Source organism: Symsagittifera roscoffensis, chromosome 8, assembly GCF_963678635.1.
Source record: "Symsagittifera roscoffensis chromosome 8, txSymRosc1.1, whole genome shotgun sequence".
NCBI lineage: Eukaryota > Metazoa > Xenacoelomorpha > Acoela > Convolutidae > Symsagittifera > Symsagittifera roscoffensis.
In genome coordinates, this window is record NC_087069.1 from 24,533,937 (window position 1) to 24,557,708 (window position 23,772).

General features: G+C 33.6%; 1 protein-coding gene across 1 annotated transcript in view; it reads left to right on the top strand.

The window, feature by feature from the left end:
• The window catches only part of LOC134852985 (lysophospholipid acyltransferase 1-like), a 35,964-nt gene extending 19,626 nt beyond the window's left edge, over positions 1 to 16,338 (top strand). Inside the window, exons 6-7 of the mRNA XM_063868886.1 lie at positions 14,772 to 14,923; positions 16,033 to 16,338. Coding sequence (XP_063724956.1) covers positions 14,772 to 14,923; positions 16,033 to 16,195 — 315 coding nt within the window. The 3' untranslated portion in view covers positions 16,196 to 16,338. The remainder of the gene's footprint in view (positions 1 to 14,771; positions 14,924 to 16,032) is intronic.
• The last annotated feature ends 7,434 nt before the right edge of the window (positions 16,339 to 23,772 follow it).

The following is a 23,772-nucleotide window of genomic DNA, read 5'->3' on the forward strand; positions in this document are numbered from 1 at the left end:
TCTTCTCTCGACCAGTTACCATAATTCTAAACATTCTCGCAAACTTTTTCACAATATTTAACTTTTTCATCATATTTCTTTTTGATACCTTTGAATCTTTTATAATAATCTTAATCATTTCATCACTACATCTCCCGTTAAAACCAGACGCAGTTTTCAAAAAACAGAGAGCAAGTAAAGTACCAATTCACTTACATGATAAAGTAAACAGATTACTCGACATTTTAGAACAATACAACATTATATCACCAGTAAACAAAGAAGAACAACCAAAAGGCAACACATTTATCAACCCTGTTATCATTCTAGCTAAAGGAGAATCATTAAAAATAGTTCTAGACGCTAGATACCTTAATTCACTAATAGACGAATCAAAATGCAATTGGCCTATTGAACCAATACAAGTTATTTTAACAAAAATAAACGGAAAATACTTTACAACCGCAGATATGAATAGTGCATATATTCAAATGCCACTAGATGAACAATCACGACGCTTAACACAATTTGTTATTGGAAATCAGCAATATGAATTCAACCGCCTATTCTATGGAATATCCATAGGACCAGCAGCATTTTCAGCTTTTATGAGCAAAATTTTTAGACCACTAATACTCAAGAAAAACGCAATCACTTATTTAGACGATGCTTTTATGCAATCACAGACAAAAGAAGAAATGTTCAAAGTTTTAGAACACTATCACAAAATATTTCAGAACGAAAATCTGAAGGCCGCCCCCGATAAATCACACTTCTTTTTAACACTAGTTAAATTCTTAGGACATAATATAGAAAGAAAAACAATCACTCCATTAAAATCACGCATTGATGCTATTCAGAAGCTCCAACCACCAACAAACAAAAAGAAAATCCAAGAATTCCTTGGAATGTTAAACTTTTTAAGCAAATATGTCTATAAAATGCAATTATACCTAAGACCTTTTTATAATATACTTAGACAATAAAATAATTTTGAATGGAACACAGAACATCAAACACGATTTGAAGAAATTAAAAAACTCTTAACTGAACAAATTTCGAATACAATTCCAGATCCAAATCAACCATTCTATGCAATGTGCGATGCTTCGAATTTTGGCATCGGCGCAGCATTATTACAATCACACAATGGTACAAACAAAATGAACCTTATATCAGCAAATTCTCGATTATTCACTCAAGCAGAGCTACGACTCTCAACTCTAATGAGAGAATGTACAGCCATAATATATACACTAACAGAATATGGATTTCTGATACTTGGATCAAAACATCCAACAGTTCTATTTACAGATCACAAACCAATCATTTTTCTCTTTACACAAAAACCCAATCCAAATCACCGAAATTATAGATTTCAATTAATTCTAATGAAATTCCCAAACTTACATATAGTTTGGACAGCAGGAAAAAATCTTGCATTACCAGACACTTTAAGTCGAATACACCACCTGAATTACTTACACGTAAAACTACAGTTGAAATACCCAAAAATATAAAATTCTACCTTGCAGAAAATGAAACATCACCCCGACTAGAATTCAAATATGCAGTAAAAACTGACGTTGAACAATCACAGATAAATAATCTACAACACTTTACACTTTATTTAGATTGTCAAAATAACCACTACGAAGTTGATCTACTTGGAACATCAACTTTTAAACCAATTCCATATTCACAATGGATAAAAAATAACACCCAACAAAAAAGAGTAAAACAATACCCACATAAAAAAGACCTTTTTCCATTAATTGAAAAAGAAAATCTAACTGATCAAATAAATTTATCAGGACCACAAACAAACGATTCCAAATACACAATAAATCAAGTTTTTGACCTCCATGACCCACTTGATACAATTCCTTTATCTAAATTAGAAATTGAAAACATTTTTCTCCCCCCAACAGACAAAATTACAATTAATACTTTGAAACAATATCAAAATCTTGACCCAGTAATTAGACAACTAAAATCATGGCACAAATATAAAACTAAACCCGTCAAGGCAGATACAACTATTTTAGGAAATAAAACACTCATCCTATTTTTTCGAAAATTTATTAATACAACAATTAATGAAAACACAGACCTTCTAGAATACCAATTAAATGAATCTACAGTTCCCTGTCTCCCTCTAAGTATGATTCTTATAGCTTTTAATATTTCACATACACAAAACATTAAAGGACACTCTGGATCATAGAAAACATATTCAAATTTCATACAAAACTTTTATTTTCCAAATGCACCAATTTGGATAAAAGTACTATGCAATGATTGTATAGTATGTCAGCTAAATAAACCTTACCCAAATCAAAAACTAATAGCACAAAAACAAGATTTTAAAGGACAAAGTTTGTACTTTAACCACCGTATTTCATTTGATACAAAAGGACCAATTTCACCCTCATCCGAAGGAAACTCCTACATTATGGTAATTGTTGACGCATTTACACATTATGTAGCACTTAACCCAGTACCACATTGTAACGCTTATTATGCTTACACAACACTTTATGAACACTGGATAGCTAAATTCGGACTACCAGAAATTTTAGTTACAGACAACGGTACAGAATTCATAAATAATGAAATCATCACACTATGTCATTTATATAACATCAAACACAAACCACGTACATCTCATGGACCTTGGACAAACGGCTTAGTCGAAGGTATGAACCGTTCAATGGAAATGATACAAGATACACCGATTGGTCAGCAGATGTAAAACTATTTCCCTTAGCATATAATTCACAAATCACGACAACTCTAGGAATGTCACCATATGAAATCGTTTTTAATCAAAAGCCACGCAAACCGATTATGTTTACAGCAAACTCTCATAAAAATGCACAAAGTTATTGTCAACCGAATAAAGACTCAATTTGTTATAACCTACCTCTACACACACACGATGAAGATCATTTTCATCACCCACAAATTCTTAAATTAGCCTCCGGTACACACACCGAATGGATTTTAAACAGAGATAAAAAACACAATGAAATTTACCAAAAAGTAACAAAAAAGTTGTTACAAAGGCAAAAGATTAATGAACAAATAAATTCACGCTTTACACCAGCCTCAGATTTAAAAATTGGAACATTTGTTTTAATACCCAATTTTAACACTCAAAAAGGAATTTCTAAAAAAATACAACTCCTTCGTAAAGGACCATACCAAATAATTGCCAAACCCACTGACGTCACATATAAAATCACCGACTCAGAACAAAAAGAAATTGTTCAACATCGAAACAACCTATTACCTTATTACCCAAAAGAATACGCACTACGCGAACTAACTCAATTATATTCTTTCACAGGTTTAAAAGTTATTCAAAATAACCCACAAACGGAAAATAAACCAAAAGAACAACATGACATTCACCTCGAAAACCAAAATGAAAAATCAACTACAACGAAAAACAATACAAAAAAGCTAGATCAAAATATACCTCAAAAAGAAAGAAAAAATAGAAAAATGATTGAAAAAATAATACCCCAAGAACAAATCGACAAATCAGAACATAGAGAGTCATCACGACTTAGAAATCAACCACGTAAAAACTATAAAACATTCATCCCACAATCTAAAATATTAAAGAAAGTCGAATTTCAAAAACAGCTTTAATTTAATATTTCATAATCTTTGCACCTCTGAAATATTTTGAACTTTCATTTTTCAAAATAACATGCTGACAAACACGCAGCGACTCTAGTTCATAATTAGCCAATAGGATTCATCCAATCCGTCAACTTCTCTAACTCAAAGGCAAAACATTAATGAACAAATAAATTCACGCTTTACACCAGCCTCAGATTTAAAAATTGGAACATTTGTTTTAATACCCAATTTTAACACTCAAAAAGGAATTTCTAAAAAATTACACTCCCTTCGTAAAGGACCATACCAAATAATTGCCAAACCCACTGACGTCACATATAAAATCACCGACTCAGAACAAAAAGAAATTGTTCAACATCGAAACAACCTATTACTTTATTACCCAAAAGAATACGCACTACGCGAACTAACTCAATTATATTCTTTCACAGGTTTAAAAGTTATTCAAAATAACCCACAAATGGAAAATAAACCAAAAGAACAACATGACATTCACCTCGAAAACCAAAATGAAAAATCAACTACAACGAAAAACAATACAAAAAAGCTAGATCAAAATATACCTCAAAAAGAAAGAAAAAATAGAAAAATGATAGAAAAAATAATACCCCAAGAACAAATCGACAAATCAGAACATAGAGAGTCATCACGACTTAGAAATCAACCACGTAAAAACTATAAAACATTCATCCCACAATCTAAAATATTGAAGAAAGTCGAATTTCAAAAACAGCTTTAATTTTATATTTGATAATCTTTGCACCTCTGAAATATTTTGAACTTTCATTTTTCAAAATAACATGCTGACAAACACGCAGCGACTCTAGTTCATAATTAGCCAATAGGATTCATCCAATCCGTCACCTTCTCTAACTCTAGCACAAATCAACTAGACGAACGATATTGAACTCCAGGCATATCTATAACTATAACTTTGCGACCTCCAGGTCAAAAATAAGCAAACCATTCCAACTTGACAACTAAAATAAATATCACCATAATATCATAACCCTCCCTTATCTAATAAACCAAAGATCAACAATATTTCCCCAACTCAGACCTCAAATACCCCCCAAACAAATATGTTAAATTAGCCCAAAGTAAAAGAACGACTATTTTAATTAGCCTAAAGTATCAAAAACTCAAAAATACCCCAGATCACTTGACAAATAAAAATAAAGAAAAAGAAGACCTCCCGATCACCATAAAATTTGCCCCCAACAATTTTTCACAAAACTCAACCCACTTGTCAAAAAACCAATAAATAATTCGACCACACTTGAAAATTGCCTCAAACAACAAAAAATATTCGATTGAGAAGCCATTTCTTAAATGCTCTTCTCTCGACCAGTTACCATAATTCTAAACATTCTCGCAAACTTTTTCACAATATTTAACTTTTTCATCATATTTCTTTTTGATACCTTTGAATCTTTTATAATAATCTTAATCATTTTTTGCAATATTTTTTTAGTTTTTTATTCCATATTTGAACTATACCTCCAGCTTTCAAAAGCTATTGACTATATCCACAGGTACGATTCACAAAACTTATCTAAATGATACGAACCATTTTTAGTAGAACAGATATTTTCTTACTATTTGTAATTTTTATAACATTTCTATCATCCCTCATCTTGACAATATGCAAATGTATAAAGAAAGCAATCATCACATTCGCCCTAGCAACAATCCTCCTAATTCTTTTTCTAGTAGAATACTACAATAAACATAAATTTTTCCACTAAAGAGTAAATAAAAAACCATCAAAAATTGCTAACCAACAATCATACAGCCAGTCTTCACCGACATCATCCCAAGAAAACCCAACACCACCTTCAATTACCCAAAACCCCCAAACATCTACACGAATTTCCTTTCAAGATAACCCATATACTTTTGAAGAACGACACGCTCGCTTATCAGAACCACTAGAACCAGTTCAACGACAAGCACCCCTAAGTGAACCAACATATAACTTATACCCAACATTACCACAAGAATTAAGTAGAATACGAAATCCTAGTCAAAACCAAAACACAGTCGAAATAAATAGACAAATTATACATCCTCGACGAAACAGAAATTTTCAAACTCCCCGAGTTCATTTTGATATACCCCAATCACCATCACAAAACACTCCAGAAAACCCCATCGGTATATTACCAGAAACCCCTACGCTTCTTTCACAACGTAGCACCTCAAGCCTACCATCAGATTACTTAGGTTCAACACCAACATCTGAACAAATACGTGAAAATCCCTTTAACCCTACAAACCAAACATCACGACTACCATACTGGACAACACATTCATTCACACAAGGTGAACCAAATTTAATCAATGATCCAATAGATATTTCTACGGATACAACAACATCCTCATCACTACCAGAAACATTATCACTACCATCAACACCATCAATCAGCCAGATTTCACCAACACCTTTTAACTTCAATTTCCCAAATAACCTCGACGCTAGATACCGAGAACAATCATCAACAAATATTCCTTTAAGACTAGACTGGAATACATTCACAGCACCTCCACCATTATTTGGACAACACCCAGAAAGTAACCGACTCCACAACTGGGCACTAAATAGACTACAGTATAGACAAGACATCCACGAAGACATTCGTGCTCATAACATCCAAATACTCCAACAAAATAGTCTACAATTAAAATTTGAAATCACGGTTAAATTAAACAACATTACTCAACATCCCTATCCATTAAACACACCGAATATAACAGCTCAATCCCTACAACCACCATTTATAACAACTGAAGTAATATACAAATACGACAGATATACCAAAAAGACAATTGGTTACATCACATTTTATAACCCATACTCAGGATTGTCATACACATGTATATTCTAAAAATATTAATTTTTCTTCAACTCTTTTTTCTAGTAACCCCCAATCAAAACTTAAACCCTTCCCCCCGCACAGGACCCCAAGATTTATTAGTAACACATTACGATTGTGACGAAAACGAACAAAAAACACTACACAAATATGCAATAAATCAAGTATCACAATGCGAAACAGAACCACAAGCCATAGAAACAACAAATGTAATAGCGGCACTTTATTCAAAAGCCCGAGCAACAACAATTATAGTATATAAATTCACAGCAACATTTTCTGAAAAGAAAGTACATAGTTCACAAACCTCAAATGGAAATAAAAACCGACTTGACCACGAATCATTCTACCAGAGTAATATCGAACGACTTTTACATCTAAATCCCGATGATTGTAAAAACGAGTTACTCAGACTAAATATCACAAGAAATAAAAACACAGACAGAAAAATAGTAAATTTTCAAGTCTTTGCTGATTCTGTACATCAAGCAGAACTTGAAAGATATCAAGGAAATATCAAATTAGACGAAAAATATCCATACAACGACGCACACGGAAGATTAACTTATGACATACACGATAAACACTAGATACCACATATTGGTATAAATAACCCATCAAACTGCAAAGCAGACACAAAAAATAAAGGATATCAAGAAATAATGTTTTTCGATTGGAAAATACAACTCGAAAAAATACAACTCACACGCGATTTATCAGACAACACAATGATCTATCAAGGAATTAGATTACCTTGTAAAAATGACCAAGGCTATTGTGACCCTACAACACGAACACAAGCAACCCCGAAGACACATGTACAACATTTCAAGTAGCAAAAATACACGCTCGTATGATAAAATTTCACGAAAAATATTTTATACAGTCCATTCCATATGAACAAGTAAATCTATCACGAAAACAAAGTTCTAATTTTAGAAATATACACAATATAGAAAATAAATTGACACGTTTTCAAATATATCAAGAAACAGAACTTGCATGTAAATACAGAAATCCACTTCACAAAACACAATACTCCGAAATATTAGTTGAATACGAACAAGGATTCGACATGACCACTGGAAAAACAAAAATCGACCCATACGCCACAAGTCATCCTCCAAACGAAGGAACATCATACATACCAGTTAATTTTCAAAAAAGTAAAGGTCAACCTGGTGGACATCTCAAACCCCATGACACTAGAAGCACACCTTTACAAGAACTATCACTAATGAATACTACATATTTCGGTAATATCCACTATGATATTCACCTAGATATGAAATTAGACTACACAATTAGCCGCATTTATTAAGAAATGTCACTCTCCGAATTAGAAACACTTCACCAACTATGCGAATTAGAAAGAACACAAATCCTACAATCACTTGCATTAGCAGTATTAAAAATAACCTACGCAGGATATTTATTATCAGGCAATAGATCAAATTTTTTAGACTATGAAGGAAACATTTTATGGTTTTATACCTGTACCAAAAAAGTATCACCACTATATGTTTTTGAAGATAAACGATGCTATAAAAGAATCCCTATCTTTTATAAGAATAAAGTACATTTCGTTGACACACTTTCAAGACGAACCTATTTCTGGGATACCGCAGTCCCATGTGGATCAGAAAACAGCCACAATGTAGTACAACTGAACCCTGATGAAGATAAATATTACCTTCTTACCCCATATCCCACATTAATGCAATCACTCAAAAAATTTTCACCTGAAAGCGTTAGAGCTATTGTTCGAAACCCAAATATTGACTTACAATCAATTGGAATATATTCAAAATCCGATATACAACATCACATTAGAACACAACAATTCCAAGAATTATTAACACAAATGGACACTATACAAAGACAATCAATTGACCAAAACTTACGCAAACTTGCCGAAACAGCAGGATTTGCAGATATTTATACACAAGATTATAGCGGATATTTTAAAGACATTAAAGACTATATATATCTCAACGGTGAAAAATACCGACCACAAGATATCTCACCCATAAATATTTTTAGCTTTGTTACACTCAAAAATGAAATTCTTGATTTTCTAGGATGGCCCTATTACATCTTAGAAAAATTAACTATTCTATACGCAATGTTTAACTTTATAGGATTTCTTTTCTCACTCTTAAAAGGAATCTATAATACATGCGCTATACACACACAAGTAAATAGACAAGCAAGTGTAGCACGCATCCTATTTGCAGGATTTTTTGAAATTTTTTCATCATCAATGAACAAAATTCTTTTAGACGCACAAATAAAAGAATACAACACAAAAATAGCAACAAGACAGAATACATATGACGAAGAACATAACAATGTAGACATTATACCTACAGCACCACAGTTACCACCCCTACCACATAACCATCCATTATCACTAGCCCCACGAAATTTTCGAAATTTAGCAATAACACATAATCCAAACTTCAGACCAACCATATCACAAAGTCCCATTCAACATATAATGACACACCATTCACTAGATGAAAATACATATGAACAAATTATAGAACAACCCCATACCACCGCTTTTCAGTCTCAAAAAAATAATTTTTTTAGCCCACGATGAGCCGACAACTTGGATCCCTACACCGCTCAAACTCCCACCCAACCAACCTCAACACTCCAATTACAATAATTCCACTTTTTGCTTTCCCGCCACCCGATTTCCCAACCAATACTATAACATCAGGCATGAGTTCAGACACTAATTCACACATCTCAGTTTTATACTCCATCTCACAACTCAATAACCCAGATATTGAAACCCCTGATGAATTTGCAGACTCTGAACCATCCCCATCCAATAATTTTCAAACCATTCCCTCAGTTTTTTTGAAACCCCCTTTTCAACCAATCCCACCAAATAACCCACTCCCATCCATTTCTACACCCTCCTATGCTTCACAAGTTACCCCAACCTACTCTTCACTTCATTCAGACCGATCATCCAATTCTCCAGACACCCCCCAAATCTCCCAAGAACTAGATAATTTTATCACCTTACAACAACAACCCTTCCACCTTGACACCTCAACTATAAACCAGATTTCATCAACCATTGAATCATCAAACCCACCTACCCCTACACCCTCTTCAGCTTATACCGCATCATTAGCACCATCATCCACATCCACCGAATCATCAGTTAGCACTAATAGAGCTTACCGCACTTTCAAAAGAAAATTCCCAAACCATCCATTTCCAACAAAACCAGGAACAGCCCGTGAATATATTAATCACCCAAATCACACTAACACAAGAGAATTTTTAGCAATCACCTTACCTTCATTTCCACAGTATACTTTGAACACCCCTAACGACACTAACAACACACGCAGTTTTGTAGATGAACACGTTTTAATGCCTACACTTCAATGGACATCATATTATCATTTTACTAACCCCCTTTGCCTACCTTTATCTAACACTCACATCGATATAGAAAGAAATCAAAATATGCTATATCGACTCACTACACCACTAACACATAGACAATTTACTTATATAGGATATAAAAAGTCACTAAAAACATACACTGCACCCCAAGCTAACGAATATACGCTAGAAGATTATGATCATAACATCATCCGAACTAACCAAGACCAATTTTTAGATGATGATCGCTTCGCTAACCCACAAATCACAGAAAAATTTTTCATCAAAACACCATATGTTTTTACACTCAAAATATTTGATCGCAAATTTGACCACATCATTTCAGAAGCACTAACCGACACACAAGCTTACGAAAGTTTTAAAGAAAAATTTCCATTATTTTCACTAACCTTTCTTTTCCTTGCACCACATGAACGAGATTTGCACTGCTCACACGACATTATGTTACGCACTAAACAAACCCACACATATACATAATACCGCTTCATACAAAATCACTTTGACCTACACACTCCATCAAGACAACCACACCATCGTTTTCAATTTATTAACTCTAAATACACATCACCATTTTTTCTTAATTTCACATATTGCATCAAAGATACTAACCTTCACGGTATTCTTCGCAATTATGATCCCATAACCCAAATGTATATTTTTTGTCCCATCACAAAGACCTTCAACGCAGAAGAATCCAGACCCTTCCTTATCCCACATAAATTTGTTCAACCTATAGAAATCCCCATATTAGAATTCATCCACAACACTAAATATAACCACAAATTATATAATCTCATCCAAAACACACCTTATGAATTTGCAGTTGGCACTGAAGAACTAAAAACCATTAAAGCACTTCAATTGCTTTGGCCACTGCTTCAAACTAAAAACATCATTCGCATACTAGCAAAATTACTAACAAATTCCGACATAATCCACGACATCTTCCCTCACGGTTTTTTCCCCGACGACTAACAGGTAAGTATGACTTATACATATTCTTCACTAATAAATTTAAAATAAAACACTAACCATTCTTTATCCATGTCTTATTTAGATTTTTAGTCTTCATCCCACGATCATCTGCAAAATACACAAAAGAAAAATAAAAAATAGAAAACTTCTTCAAATTGTTCAAAACTCTATTAATATTTTGCACAAGCTAATTTAAATAAAATTCATACCAATGTAGTAAATTAATTTTTAAATTGTTTCCCCACAAGCAGTAAATCTAATAATGATGAAAGTTTGTAACTTAATTTTTCCCAAAAACTAGCAGTAAAATTGAATTCTATGTAGTAAATTGATAAAACGAAAATGCAGTACTAACCTTTTGATATCTCATTCACTCGCACAAAAATTCTATCCAAACTTGCACAGCTTGCCCACGAAGAATTGTTTAAAATAATGAATTTCAGTTTCAAGTTTTCACACTCAACAACTCTAACACACGATAACAAGTTTCAAACTTTCCCTTAACCCGGTTGGAAAGGAATTATATACTAAACAAAACTAACCAATGCAGCTTACTAAACACCACAGATCATAGAATAACAGCATGACTAAGAAAAGGAAACCAACGGTACCCAAACCGGATTAACCCAGTTTAAAACTGGATAAATTATTCTTTTGAAGACTATTATAAAGTCTAAGAAAGAAATAATAAAACACAAAAAGTCAAAAGACAAACCCATACCAAAAACAATTTGATTTTTGAAAAAAGGACACAACCAACGAAACATAAGAAAAACCACAATAAACCCAACATAAAACGTTATCACATAACAGGCCTCTCACAGAAACCGCACGAAATCATACTCCCACTCCTGGCCTAACCCACCAGAGAGGACGTCCTGAGCATGCTCTATAGCCGGCCTAACCCACCGCGCTACATCCACGCTTTGTGACCACACTTCTATTTTTAATAAGAGGTACTCAAGGGTGAGTAACTCTTCAAAATAACCAAACTAAAACAAAAAGCTTTTGTGAAAACAACTAACCAAAATCATAATTAAAACACCAAACTAATAAAAAATTTATAAAATGTAAATGATACCTTGCAGTATATAGATCAGCATACAACACCAAAGACGAACATCCAAAGACAAAATGACCCCACTACACTCGAAAAAGAATGGCCAAACACAATCAATATGCCGTCCACAATCACAACTCAAAGGATTTAGAGTACGACTTGACTTCGCAGAAAAGGACTTCATTGAACTAGACCAATGACCACCTCGATGTTCAAGTATACGTACAGATCCGAGTAACCAGGCATCCCCTCCACGCACAATCTCCACGCCATTCCCAGACAAGGTCAAACACAAAAGAAGTTCTCACCAATGAAACAGAAAAACCTGACATAGCCAACCATTCTGAAATCAGATTTGAGTTTGTTGCGAAAACCCAGTCGTTGTCATGAGAAGACACAACGATTGAACCTGGAACTTCTCTAACAAGAGAACCCAGAAGAAATATGATGTTCGCCAAATACCAACGTTCATCATCCATCCTTGAATTGCAGAAAGACTATTCTAAAAAACTCTGTAAAACCCGGATGGGTGGAACCTGATCTAAACTACATTTTATGATTGGATAAATTAGATATTTTACCACTGTAAAGTATTTAATATTAACCAGTCATGATCCATCAAACTAACAACCCACTTATTTGTAAGTGCTGAAATTACTTGTAATTTCAGCACCAGAGAGATTTGAATTTAACTTAGAAATTAGTTGACTCTCCAAGAGAACTTCAGCAGCCGCAATAAACCAGTATACCCTAGATGTATTGAGCCTAGCAGAGACTAGTTAAACAACCTGAGACTAGATAGTATAAGAGTAAGATTAGGATCGGTATTAGACTAAGAAGTTGCACGAATCTATCCGGCCGAAAATAAGATAGCGTGACGAGCAGACGGTGTACCCTATCCGAAATTACTCTATGAGTTAACCATATCGGTTATAACTCACTTCATACTGGTTCACTGCAATCCATTTAACAACTTCTTATTACTTTTCGCCAAATTTTGGACAATATACCGCCATTAATTTTGATTAGCCGATACAAGAGGCTCAAGGTGGGCTACGTAACTGTATTTATTGAAAATTGCTTCAAAACTCTTTGTTCATTTACTCACAAAACGATATCACATTGAGGGAGTGATAATTATTGAGGGAGTCTGTACAAAATCATGTCACATTGTATTTAGACAACCGCGTTTTTGTACCCATCAGTAAGTAGACAAATACTATAATAATCAGCCAGATTCGAGACAAGGAATAAGTTAATAGTGAATATTTATTTCGTAAGTTTGATTTCTCACCTTTGATTCTGATTGGTTATTATAGTATTTGTCTGCTTTCTGACGAGTACGAATACGCGGTTTTCTAGACAGACCGCACTCCCTCAATGTGATAAGGTTTTGTGATTAATTGAACAAAAAGTTTTGGAGCAATTTTCATTCGACTTAGAAAAAGCCAAAAAAAATGACCTTTTGAGAGTAAAATTTGGGCAAAAAAATGGAGTATATTTATTCTGTTAAAAATCTAGGCAAACTTCGCGGGGTCGTATGCACAAAACCTTTATATTTTTTAAAGCGGCAGAATTTGATTGGTTAAAATAAGCCAATCAAATTTTGGCAACATGGTCAGGCATCTCAATCAACTGTTCCAGCAGGAAAAAGTATGAGCCGAATTTACTGAAAATGTGAATCTTAATCAAATAATGAGATTAATTTTTTTTGTGAGAAATTACACCTAGACGAAAAAGTTTCAGTAAATGGGGTTCAACGCGAAAAATCTTCTATCATTTTGGTCATTCCCGCAAATAATTTTTAATTGAAGGCCGGACCATTTCTTTTGCATTTGATTGGCTAATTACCTGCACTCAGCTAAAAAATAATAAAATAATAGATTATAATGTATTTTTATTGTCAGTCTCCATTAATTTCAAAAAGAATTGATTATAGTCAATTAAAAATAGATAATAATAACATTTTTTTTCGAAACAAAAAAAAACATTATAATCGATTATAATCGATTATTTTTTAAAAACGTTTTTTTTCTCAAATGTTATTGATTTAGAACCCATTTAATTGATTATAGTCCATTCTTATCCAACAAACGTCCTCGTTTCATTTCGTTATATTTTTGTTTTGTTTTGTGTGCTTTTCAGTTGGTATCTTTTCTTACTGATTACTGTTCACTTTTTTACTGTTCACTTTTTTACTGTTTACTGTTTACTTTTCAGTCATTTCTTACTTCCTACTGATTTTTACTGTGTTTTCATGCATATTAGCTAAAATACAATCCATTATATTTGATTTTCTTGTGAAATATTAGTTTAATAAAAAAAGGGATTTCAATCTATTTTTATAAATCATAATAGATTATAAGAGATTATACAATGTTTTCGGAAAAATTATAATCAATTATAATTGATTATAAATTATTAAAAAGTCACCGAATTTGTTATCAATATAATGGATTATAAATTGTTTAAACATCTAAAAATGGCATTGTTATTGGTTTTAATTTTGCTAAAAGTGCAACTATAATATAATATAATGGATTATTTTCTCTTTTTACTGAGTGCGGGTAACCACATTGATTTAAGATCAAGATGTAGAAATACTATTTTTGGGTCATTTAGTGCATAAGACCCTCGTTGTACTCATTGTTCTTTGTCTAAGACCAACCCAATAAGAAAAAAAACGCATTTTAATTTTCAGGTGCTATTCGTTTGGTTCCGATTATTTAAATCAGCACTGTAAAAACGATGTAAAAAAGGCTGATTGAGTAGCATTCATTTCAACCATTTAGATTCGCAAGACAATTTGGCCACATTTTCAAGATTCGTATTTCAAGAAGATTATGTACAACTGTGTCACGTGGGTGGGGTGCCAGTTGTCGATGTGCTATGCTATTATCCCGATGAGTGAACTGCAGTTGTCGTCCACATTCGTCATTTTCCGGTACTCGCAAATTGCTTTTTGTCTCTTCTAATTTTTTTTCTCTCGCCTTTTAATTATATCATTTTTTTGTGTAACGGGTGATTGTTTACGTTAATTTAACAATATCAGGTGTGTTTCAAATTAGCTGATCGGCCCATCAATCAAATTTTACTATAAACGATTTCTTACTAAAACTTTGGCGTAAATCGGTAAAGCAGGGTCTTTACCATTTGCGTTAGTAACAATTTTACAGATATGTGATCTCGTCACTTTTTTGATTTTTTTTCTGTTAGAAAAAACAACCTGATAAAATCATTTAAAAAACGGATTTATTTTTGGATCGACTCTCTTGCACCAGTGTTTTTATGAACCGAAACTTTTGATCAACTTGTTAGTTTGTAATTATCTTGATATAGCTTTTTTTTGGTCTTAAGCTCAATTAAATTCAATTCAGACAATTTGTACTTGATGGGGGGGCGAGGGTAAGGTTAAAAAAGCCCGTTGATTATGTCTCAAAAAGAATATTTTACTTTTTCCCCACCTGTTTAATTTTTATGCACGCTAGATTAACGTGTTTACGATTGCTTATGACAACGAAGTATAAAGAACAAATGCGTTCACAATATAGTAAGTTGTTTGTTCTGTAATTTTCGATAACATATCACGACAACGTTCAACCAGTTTTTCAAGTTAAAATTGAAATGCGGGGAGGGGAGTTCTCAATTGTGGTTTTCCTCACGCAGGCACGTTCCAATAAAAAGTTTCAAAGTCAAATTAACAATTAAAATGCATGCAAAAAATCGTTGTTCAGTTCGGTTAATTTGATGACTCTAAAAAGATTTGAGTGCAGTGCAACTTGAAGCTACAAAAATTACATTAAATTGGTTTTACAAGACGAAATTTACTGAAAAATTTGGGAAATTAACTAATTTTGATCACTAATTTCAAAAAGTCAATTTTTGCGTCATTTTTGTGTCCATCGTTTTCATGCTGTCATGCAATCCTGCGCTAGTTTGTTAACCGATTTGGTTAAATTAGTTTAGAAACTCCCTTATTGTTCTATTTGGGCATTTAATGGAAAAATGAAATCACCATAATTTATCAGCAAAATTGAGAAACTTATTTTTCAGATCCTTGTACTTCTACATGAGTTGGATAGCTATTTTCCTGCTGATAGTTCTGCAGCCCAAACGCCCAGTCAAATCACTACAGCTGAGTGGCACATCCGAAGATCAACGTCAAAAGGTCGATGATCGAAAACGCGAATGCAACGAATCGAGAAAAAAGAAGTAAAAACAAATGTAATCTTCTGTTGTACAACTTTGTACATTAATTGTAGCGGATTGCTTATAAAAGGTGCATATACAAAACAGTCCCTTACCAAAGAGTCTAAAACATCAAAAGAAAAGTTCTAAAAAACAGTCCGATACAAAACAGTAGACCAAAACCATTTGAACTTTCTGACCTTGATCTTTTGGCGCCGACAGAATTGATCAACGCTTTGAAAAATCAAAATGAGCGTAATTAAAGCTCAAAGGGCCGAATATCGAACAATTAACCAGCTCAAAGTCAAAGGACTGGTGGTATAGTGGTTGAAGTTTTAGACTCTAATTATAGAGATCAATGGATCGAATCCCCAGCGACAAACAAAATTTTCCAATTTATCGACAAAAAATGAAGTTCGGGTAAATATGATATTGAGTATATTTAGGCTACAACAAAGGGTTCAACCTTAGAAGGTTGGGCGGGAGGAAACGAAAAATCAGCACCTTGTATTTATACATTTTTTGCCCGTTTCAAAAAGACTCTAGCTCAATTTCGAAAGTAAGGAAAGTAATTGAACTTGGAAGATTTTCTGTAGCTTTTCAATGTGGAATAAATATGACGAAAAAAACGTCTGATTATAATTTAATATTATAACTACTTCCTTCGAAAAACACAGTGATATCGTTCGGTTGATGTGACCTAATCTTAGTGAGTATGTTTTTGCCCAATTTTTGTATTTAACATTTTTGGGTCTGGCTACTTTTTGTCCGGCGCACATTTATTCTAACAATATTTCCGCTTTCTTTTACTCATCTTTGTACTTCTAGATCAGTTTTGGAAATGAAGGGTGCTTAATGTTGCCCAGTTTCACTAAATTGCTGTTCCAACCTTCTACAGCGTTGTTGGTGCCGGGAAGGTGGTTTTTACTCTTTGATGGAAACTCCATTGCTCCATGTCAAATCTGGGCTTCTGTCGTCCTTGAGAAGCCAGCTTACCAATATATGTCCTCTAAATAATTGAAAATTGTGTGACTTCCTTCAGATTCCATACCTTGCAAAAGCTCGAACCGAGTGGGGACGTCCTCTACAGGCAGAAATGCTGTTGCGAGAAGCATTCGAATAATTTCGCAAAAATTAAGGTCATTGTTGTAATAGTGAGTCTTGCCTGACGACTGAACATGTCTGACTAACAGAGTAATTTGGTAAATGAACAGCTGTTTGTTGATTCTTATCCCTTGGGCTCCGAAATTAGTCAGCCGCGGTGTTACATCAATTACTGTTGTTCGATCTTTAAGTGTTTTTCTGAAATTACGTTGTTCGATGTCAGCTCGATCGGGGAAATGGCAGTGATCTTTAAAGATCTCAACGGAGTCCTCTTTTGTACGCACACGGCCATTACAATTACGTTTTGCGCAGCGCCGGAAAGGGAATTGTCTGACTGGTGTTAATCATTAGGGAATTGTCTGACTGAATTGTCTGGTGTTTTTTATAAGCATAACCTTCAAAAATCAGTAACTCACTTTTTTTGCTAGTAAGTATGATTTCCATTGATAGTTAGTGAATTTCGTTTCTATTGAGGGTTGCCAAGTGTTCGGAAATTAAATAACTTGAACAAACTGTAAGTTTTTGCGTGGATTAAAAAAGATTCCAGTTTTTTTAAACTGCGTTAACTTTTATGCTTCGCATATGATTGCTTTTAATGAGTGACCGCTGCTGTTATTTTCGTTTATCTAATTTTTTTCTATGCTACCTATTGTTATCCAAATAAATTGGAATCAAAATGTGTTTTTATTCCGAGAGAAATTTTCTTATCAGTTTCTGGAACAATCATCACTTCAATCAATACGACTTTCTTTGGAATATTTTTTGGACTAGTTCTGGGACTGTTTTGTATGGGACTGTTTTTTTTTGTGTTTTGCTATGGTTTTTTGAAATGTTTGCTTTTGGACTGTTTTGTTAGGAATTGTTTTGTGCAAACACGTTATAAAACATCCTTGAGCTTTGAAATTATTAAATATATTGATATTAATTGTATTATTGATATTAAACTTCGAAATCTTTTGTCTTTTGTATCCTATATAATTGTTAAAACTGTTTAATACTCCCTGCATTTCAGAAAAGTGAAAACAAACCTTTTATAATGGGTTTTCGAGGTCTATAATGTTGTACATATAATCGATTTCCATGTTACGTTCAGACAACAAAATTGGACTAAAAATGGATTTAAATCCATTTTTTCTCGCCAAAACAAAATGTTGGTTATAACTCGATTTGAATCCATTATAAGGAATTTTATAATAAAAAGTAAATCAATTTGAAGTGATATTTTTCCACTTTATTTTTGTTTCGCGCATCAAGCAAAACTTTATAAGAATTTCAGCATTCATCAAGTGAGTTATGCAGGAACTTTGCAAAGCGAGTGTACGGCCTGGCGTAATCCATTTCAAAACCTAAATTCAATTTGTTAAAAGATTCTGTTGAGCTCCCCCCCCCCCACCGTTTGCCCTTTGCTCCCCTTCAATAAGCCCTAACGTTTGCCCATTTACTCCCCTCCCCCCGCAGAAACCCCCTCACATGAACACCCCCACACCTGAACAACACCCCCCCCCCCACCTGAACCCCCCCACAGAATCCCCCCTCACTTGAACAGCCCCCACACCTGAGTAACCGCCCACCTGAGAATCCACCCGCCCCCACCTGAATCCACCCCCACCTAAACCCACCCCCAACTGAACCCAGATACCCCCCATTCCCACCTAAACCCACCCCCAACTGAACCAACATACCCCCCCTCCCACCTAAACCCACCGCGCCCCCCACCTGCCACCTGAACACCCCCACCTGAAACCACCCTCACCTGAACCCACATACCCCCCACCTTAAACCCATCGCCCCAACCCCAATTGAACCCTCTCCCCCACTGAATCCCCACCCACCTGAAACCACCCCCACCTGAACCCCAGACCCCCCACCTGAAATCACCCCCCATCTGAAACCCCCCCACCTGAACAACCCTCACCTGACCCCACCCCACTTGAAGATGTTACGTTGGGGGGGGAGAGGGGGGTTTGTTGTAAATGGGAAAACGCTAGGGGGGGTAATGTTGAGTAAAATAAAAAGTAACAAAAATATCAAAGTTAGGTAGAAAAAATTTCAATTGAAGAACATGTAACCAACGTAACCAACTCTAATTTAAAAAGTAGAAAAGACTTTATGTGCGTTGAAATTCGCATCTCAGTAAAGTGGAAAAAAATCGATTATAATTTAGTTTCATTGTCAGTGTCCACAAAAGTGAAAAAAAAATCGATTATTATGGATGAAAAAAGGATTTTGTTGCCTCGAAAAATAGTAATATTATAATCCATTTTTAATTGATTATAATCGATTTGTTTTCACCTTTGTGAACACTGACAAGGAAACTCAATTATAATCGATTTTTTTTCATGGAACTCCAATGCGGGTCATTAGTTAATTTGTTTTGATACATCTTATTAAAGCCATCAGATGTTATGCATAAAAAGTAATTTTTATCTTTTAAAATTAGAACTATAGTTAAGAAACAATTTTCAAATGTGCTAGATACAGCTGAAAAGTACAGAAGTTGACTACTAAACTGCATCAAGGCACTGTGACGGACAGTACATCTTATCTGGCAGTAAGCTATTCGAAATATCGAAGCAAAAAAGTGGAAGCAAAAGAAGATGAAAACGGTTGCATATTTCAAAATCATACTTATTGTCCACAAACAGTCGATTGCCGTTCAAGTACACCTTTTTTAAATTGCTCATTAAAGTAGTTTTTGAAGTAGTGGGCTCAAGTGAGTTAAATGGCAACGAACTATTTGGCCCGAGGAAGATGAAACAGTTCACAGAACTACAAGAAACTGAATTTTGCAATAATTTTGATTTTCTTAAAGGAAGAGGTATTGTTCCTTGAGAGCGAAGTTCTACTTTTTCGGGCTAAATTAACCTTTAGATAATTTAGAGGAGAAACTGAAGATTGAAAATTTGTCTGGGCAAAAAACTGACCAAAAGAGCTTTATACACACACTTTAACTGTAGTTCAAGTAATAAAAAGTAGTATGAATTTGATCAAACTTTTGAAGGAAAGTTATGTTCTAATGACGTTTTATCTAATTAACGAAGACATTTTAAATTTTCAAATAGATTAGACTTCGTGGTACACCCATTTCTCGCGAACGTAGACTTTTTGTTTTAAAATTCATAACTTTTTGTTGGTTGCAAGATTCTGAAAAACACCCTTGTTCTCCATGTTTTCACCAGCTCTCAAAATTACCTTTTTTCCGAAACTTAAGTCATTTTGGTTCACGTTATTCTACAATTTGTTGAAGTTAAACCAGTAATTCGAGATCTCAAAATCTCTTCTAATTTTTTTTAAAGAGCAATTGGTTACTAGACCTACAAATGGCAGTGTCATCTGCAAAAAGATTTATTTACGAAGGTTTTTTAACTGAAGAAAAGTCGTGAATATATCGAAAAAACAACAAGGTATCTAAAACTGAGTTATGAGTACACCGCATGTTGTCATTTGTATTTCATGTTTGTCATAAATTACAGGGTTCCTTCAAAATTTTGCCGAGAAGGCCATACTGTCCAATTTCACAATTAGAATATCATGAGCAATTTGACAAAAAAATGTTTGTCAAAAAAATATCAGGATTCGAAAAATATGTTTCAAAAAATATTAAAACTTTTTCAGTTGTGATTCGACAACATTAATAATTTCGGAAAAGAATACCAGTGTTTAGAAAAACAGGTTGCTTTTTTTTGTTTAAAATCGAGCTAGCAAAGTGCTCAATTTTAATTTTACTCGGGTAAAAACAATTTTTGTAAATTTTTAGTGTCATTTTTGAGAATCAAAACCTTCAGAAATTGAAAAAATTTTGCAATAAAGTTTTGAACTATTTTTTTTAAAATAATTTTGTTTTAGCTTTTCTAATCATCTTTCCTCAAAAACTGTTGTGCAGTTTGCCTATATTAGTATGGTTGTCGAATAAGCTCAAACTATATTTTTACGTCAGATCCTTTTATCACACCACGCAGAGAAAAATTACACCAATTTTTTTTTAAAAATTGTAGTTTTTGAAAGACTATGGTTGGAACATTCTGTGCTACTTGCCCAGTAACCGGCCATCCTTGATCAGTTTTAGCAACAATGAAAGAAATTTCTTCATAGAACGCATTAGATCTACGCATAAACTAATTTAAAAAACTTTTATGCAAATTACGCACAAACAATTCAGTTTTAGCATAAACTGTTAAAACTAAGATATATTTGCAGCCGAGGTTTTAGCTTTTTGTACTTGAGTTCAACGATCCTAAAACAACTTGGCGCTTCGTTGGCTGAGTAATTGACTGAAACATGATATTGAAAACTCTCACTATATGGTCCGACCACACCAATGCTCAAACTTTTCATGCATACAGGTTTTTTCTGAAAGTTTTCGAAATCGTTTTAATGGCTTTCAACTACGAGGAATAGGACCAAAATGCAAGCTTTTTTTATGAAAACTTCTATTGTGCCACATCTAAAGTTTTTGAAAGTGACCATTGTGGTAATTATGCTCTGAAAATTGATATCTGTCTTTAACCCAAAAACTACTGATCTTGCTGAGCCTCAAATCAGTGACTGACTTTAAAGCTCCTTTAACTGCAAAAATAAGCATTACAAAAATTTTGACTGCAAACTTTTTCCGACCGTGCTGTCAAACTTCACTAGTGATCACAGCAGCACAACATTTCATTGAATTTACTCGAGGAAAAAAAACAGGAGCTCATTAATATCATTGCAGGTAAATTTACTCATGTAATTCTCTACTCAAATTAATCTTCTTGAACTCTTCTTTATTTCGACACAAATGGACTGTGTTTGACTATGTTTTGACAAAATGTTCGATAATTTTCGATTTTATTGTCGACTCTCTTTTGTAATAGCGTTTGACTGTGCTTTGGCCATGTATTTAAATAAGCTTTCCAAATGCCTTTGAAAAAGGGCTGTTCTTGACCATGTAATTTGGTTGATAAATACCCTGTCAAGAAGTTTTAGTCAAAATATTGATCGACACCTCAAACTGGGTATGCGCAAAGAAGCTCAATGTGATACATTCGACTGAACCAATTTTATTTGGAGATAAAAACCTATATTGCTACAAAACAAACGAGAGTAGCAAAAACTTTAGAAAAAAAGCTCTCCATTAAAATGAATTTTTAAAAATTTAGTTTGAGAGGAAAATTCAACAAAAATTATTTGCCTGTCTAAAAATAAAATATTTTAACTAATTTTTTTTTTCAGAGCTAACTGTTCCTCCGACAAAAATATTCAAAATTAGTTCCAAAAACTGAATTTCAGAATTAAACACAGAGTATTTTTACTGAACAAACAACTGTTATATCGCCGATTGATTCAAGGTAACAAAACAAAAACACTTTTGACTCGATGAATATTGAGCTTCTAGTATTGCATAGGTATTTCATCGCATGGATTGGCATGTTTAATTCCGGACTTCACAAAATGTTTTAAGAAAGCGAAATTTGACTATTTTTCACAGCAAAGCAATCTGAATTGAAATTGAGTTTAAGAAAACGAATTTAATCCTTTCATCAAAGCAAATTTTCGTTGCAAAGGGATAAAATAAACAATTTTCTTCTATTATAGGAGAAAAAACTGAACTAAATGTGGTATTTGCTGCAAGAACAACTAGACTTGTTTGTTGAATATATCATTAAATAGCCTAATCTTTGATTAACTGTTTTTCAACAGTTAAATTTTGGTTTACCTCTTTTTTTCAAAAAACTATAAAAAAACGATCGCGCTGTGTAAAAAGCATTGCGAATTTTTATAGATACTTAACTATTTTAACAATTTTTTAAGTCCTCAATTAATGTTTTGTCTTATGCATAAAAACGATTAAATTTTGAAAGAACCCTCTTTTTGAGTTTTTTCTTGTTGTGGCTCGTCATGTGTTCTGTGTTTCGTAACCTCACTTTACATTTGGTATTTGAGAATGAGTCAAAGTTTTCGTAATCGCTGATTATTTCATTGACTAGCAAGCATGAGTGCTGCCTCCTCATGATATGCAACTACCTGGTGTATGTAGCAGGTTGAATGATTGTTTTGTGTCTGATAAATATTTGACGCAAATGATTTACAATGGACGCATTTTGAGATTTTTTAGTCTGAAAAGATTTTTTGACGCGCGATTGCGTTTTGTTTCAGAGTTTTCCTTCAGAAAACAGAATAGCAAAAAAAGAATTTTGGTCCAATTTGTAACTGAATTTACTAAGTTGATCTGCTTCGGATTTTTCTGAATGCACTGACAACATTTACAACCTATAGTTTGGCTTTGTCTACAAATACAAAAAAGTTTCTTCTCCAACCATAGAAAAGAGTTTTTTTCTATATTTGGAGAAGAAACTCTTTTGTAATTGTAGACAAAGCCACATTATAGGTTGTAAATGTTCTCAGTGCATTCAGAAAAATCCGAAACATATCAATTTACTAAAGTTAGTTACAAATTGGACCAAAATTATATTTCGCGATTTTGCTTTCTGAAAGAAAACTCTGAAACAAAACGCAATCGCGCGT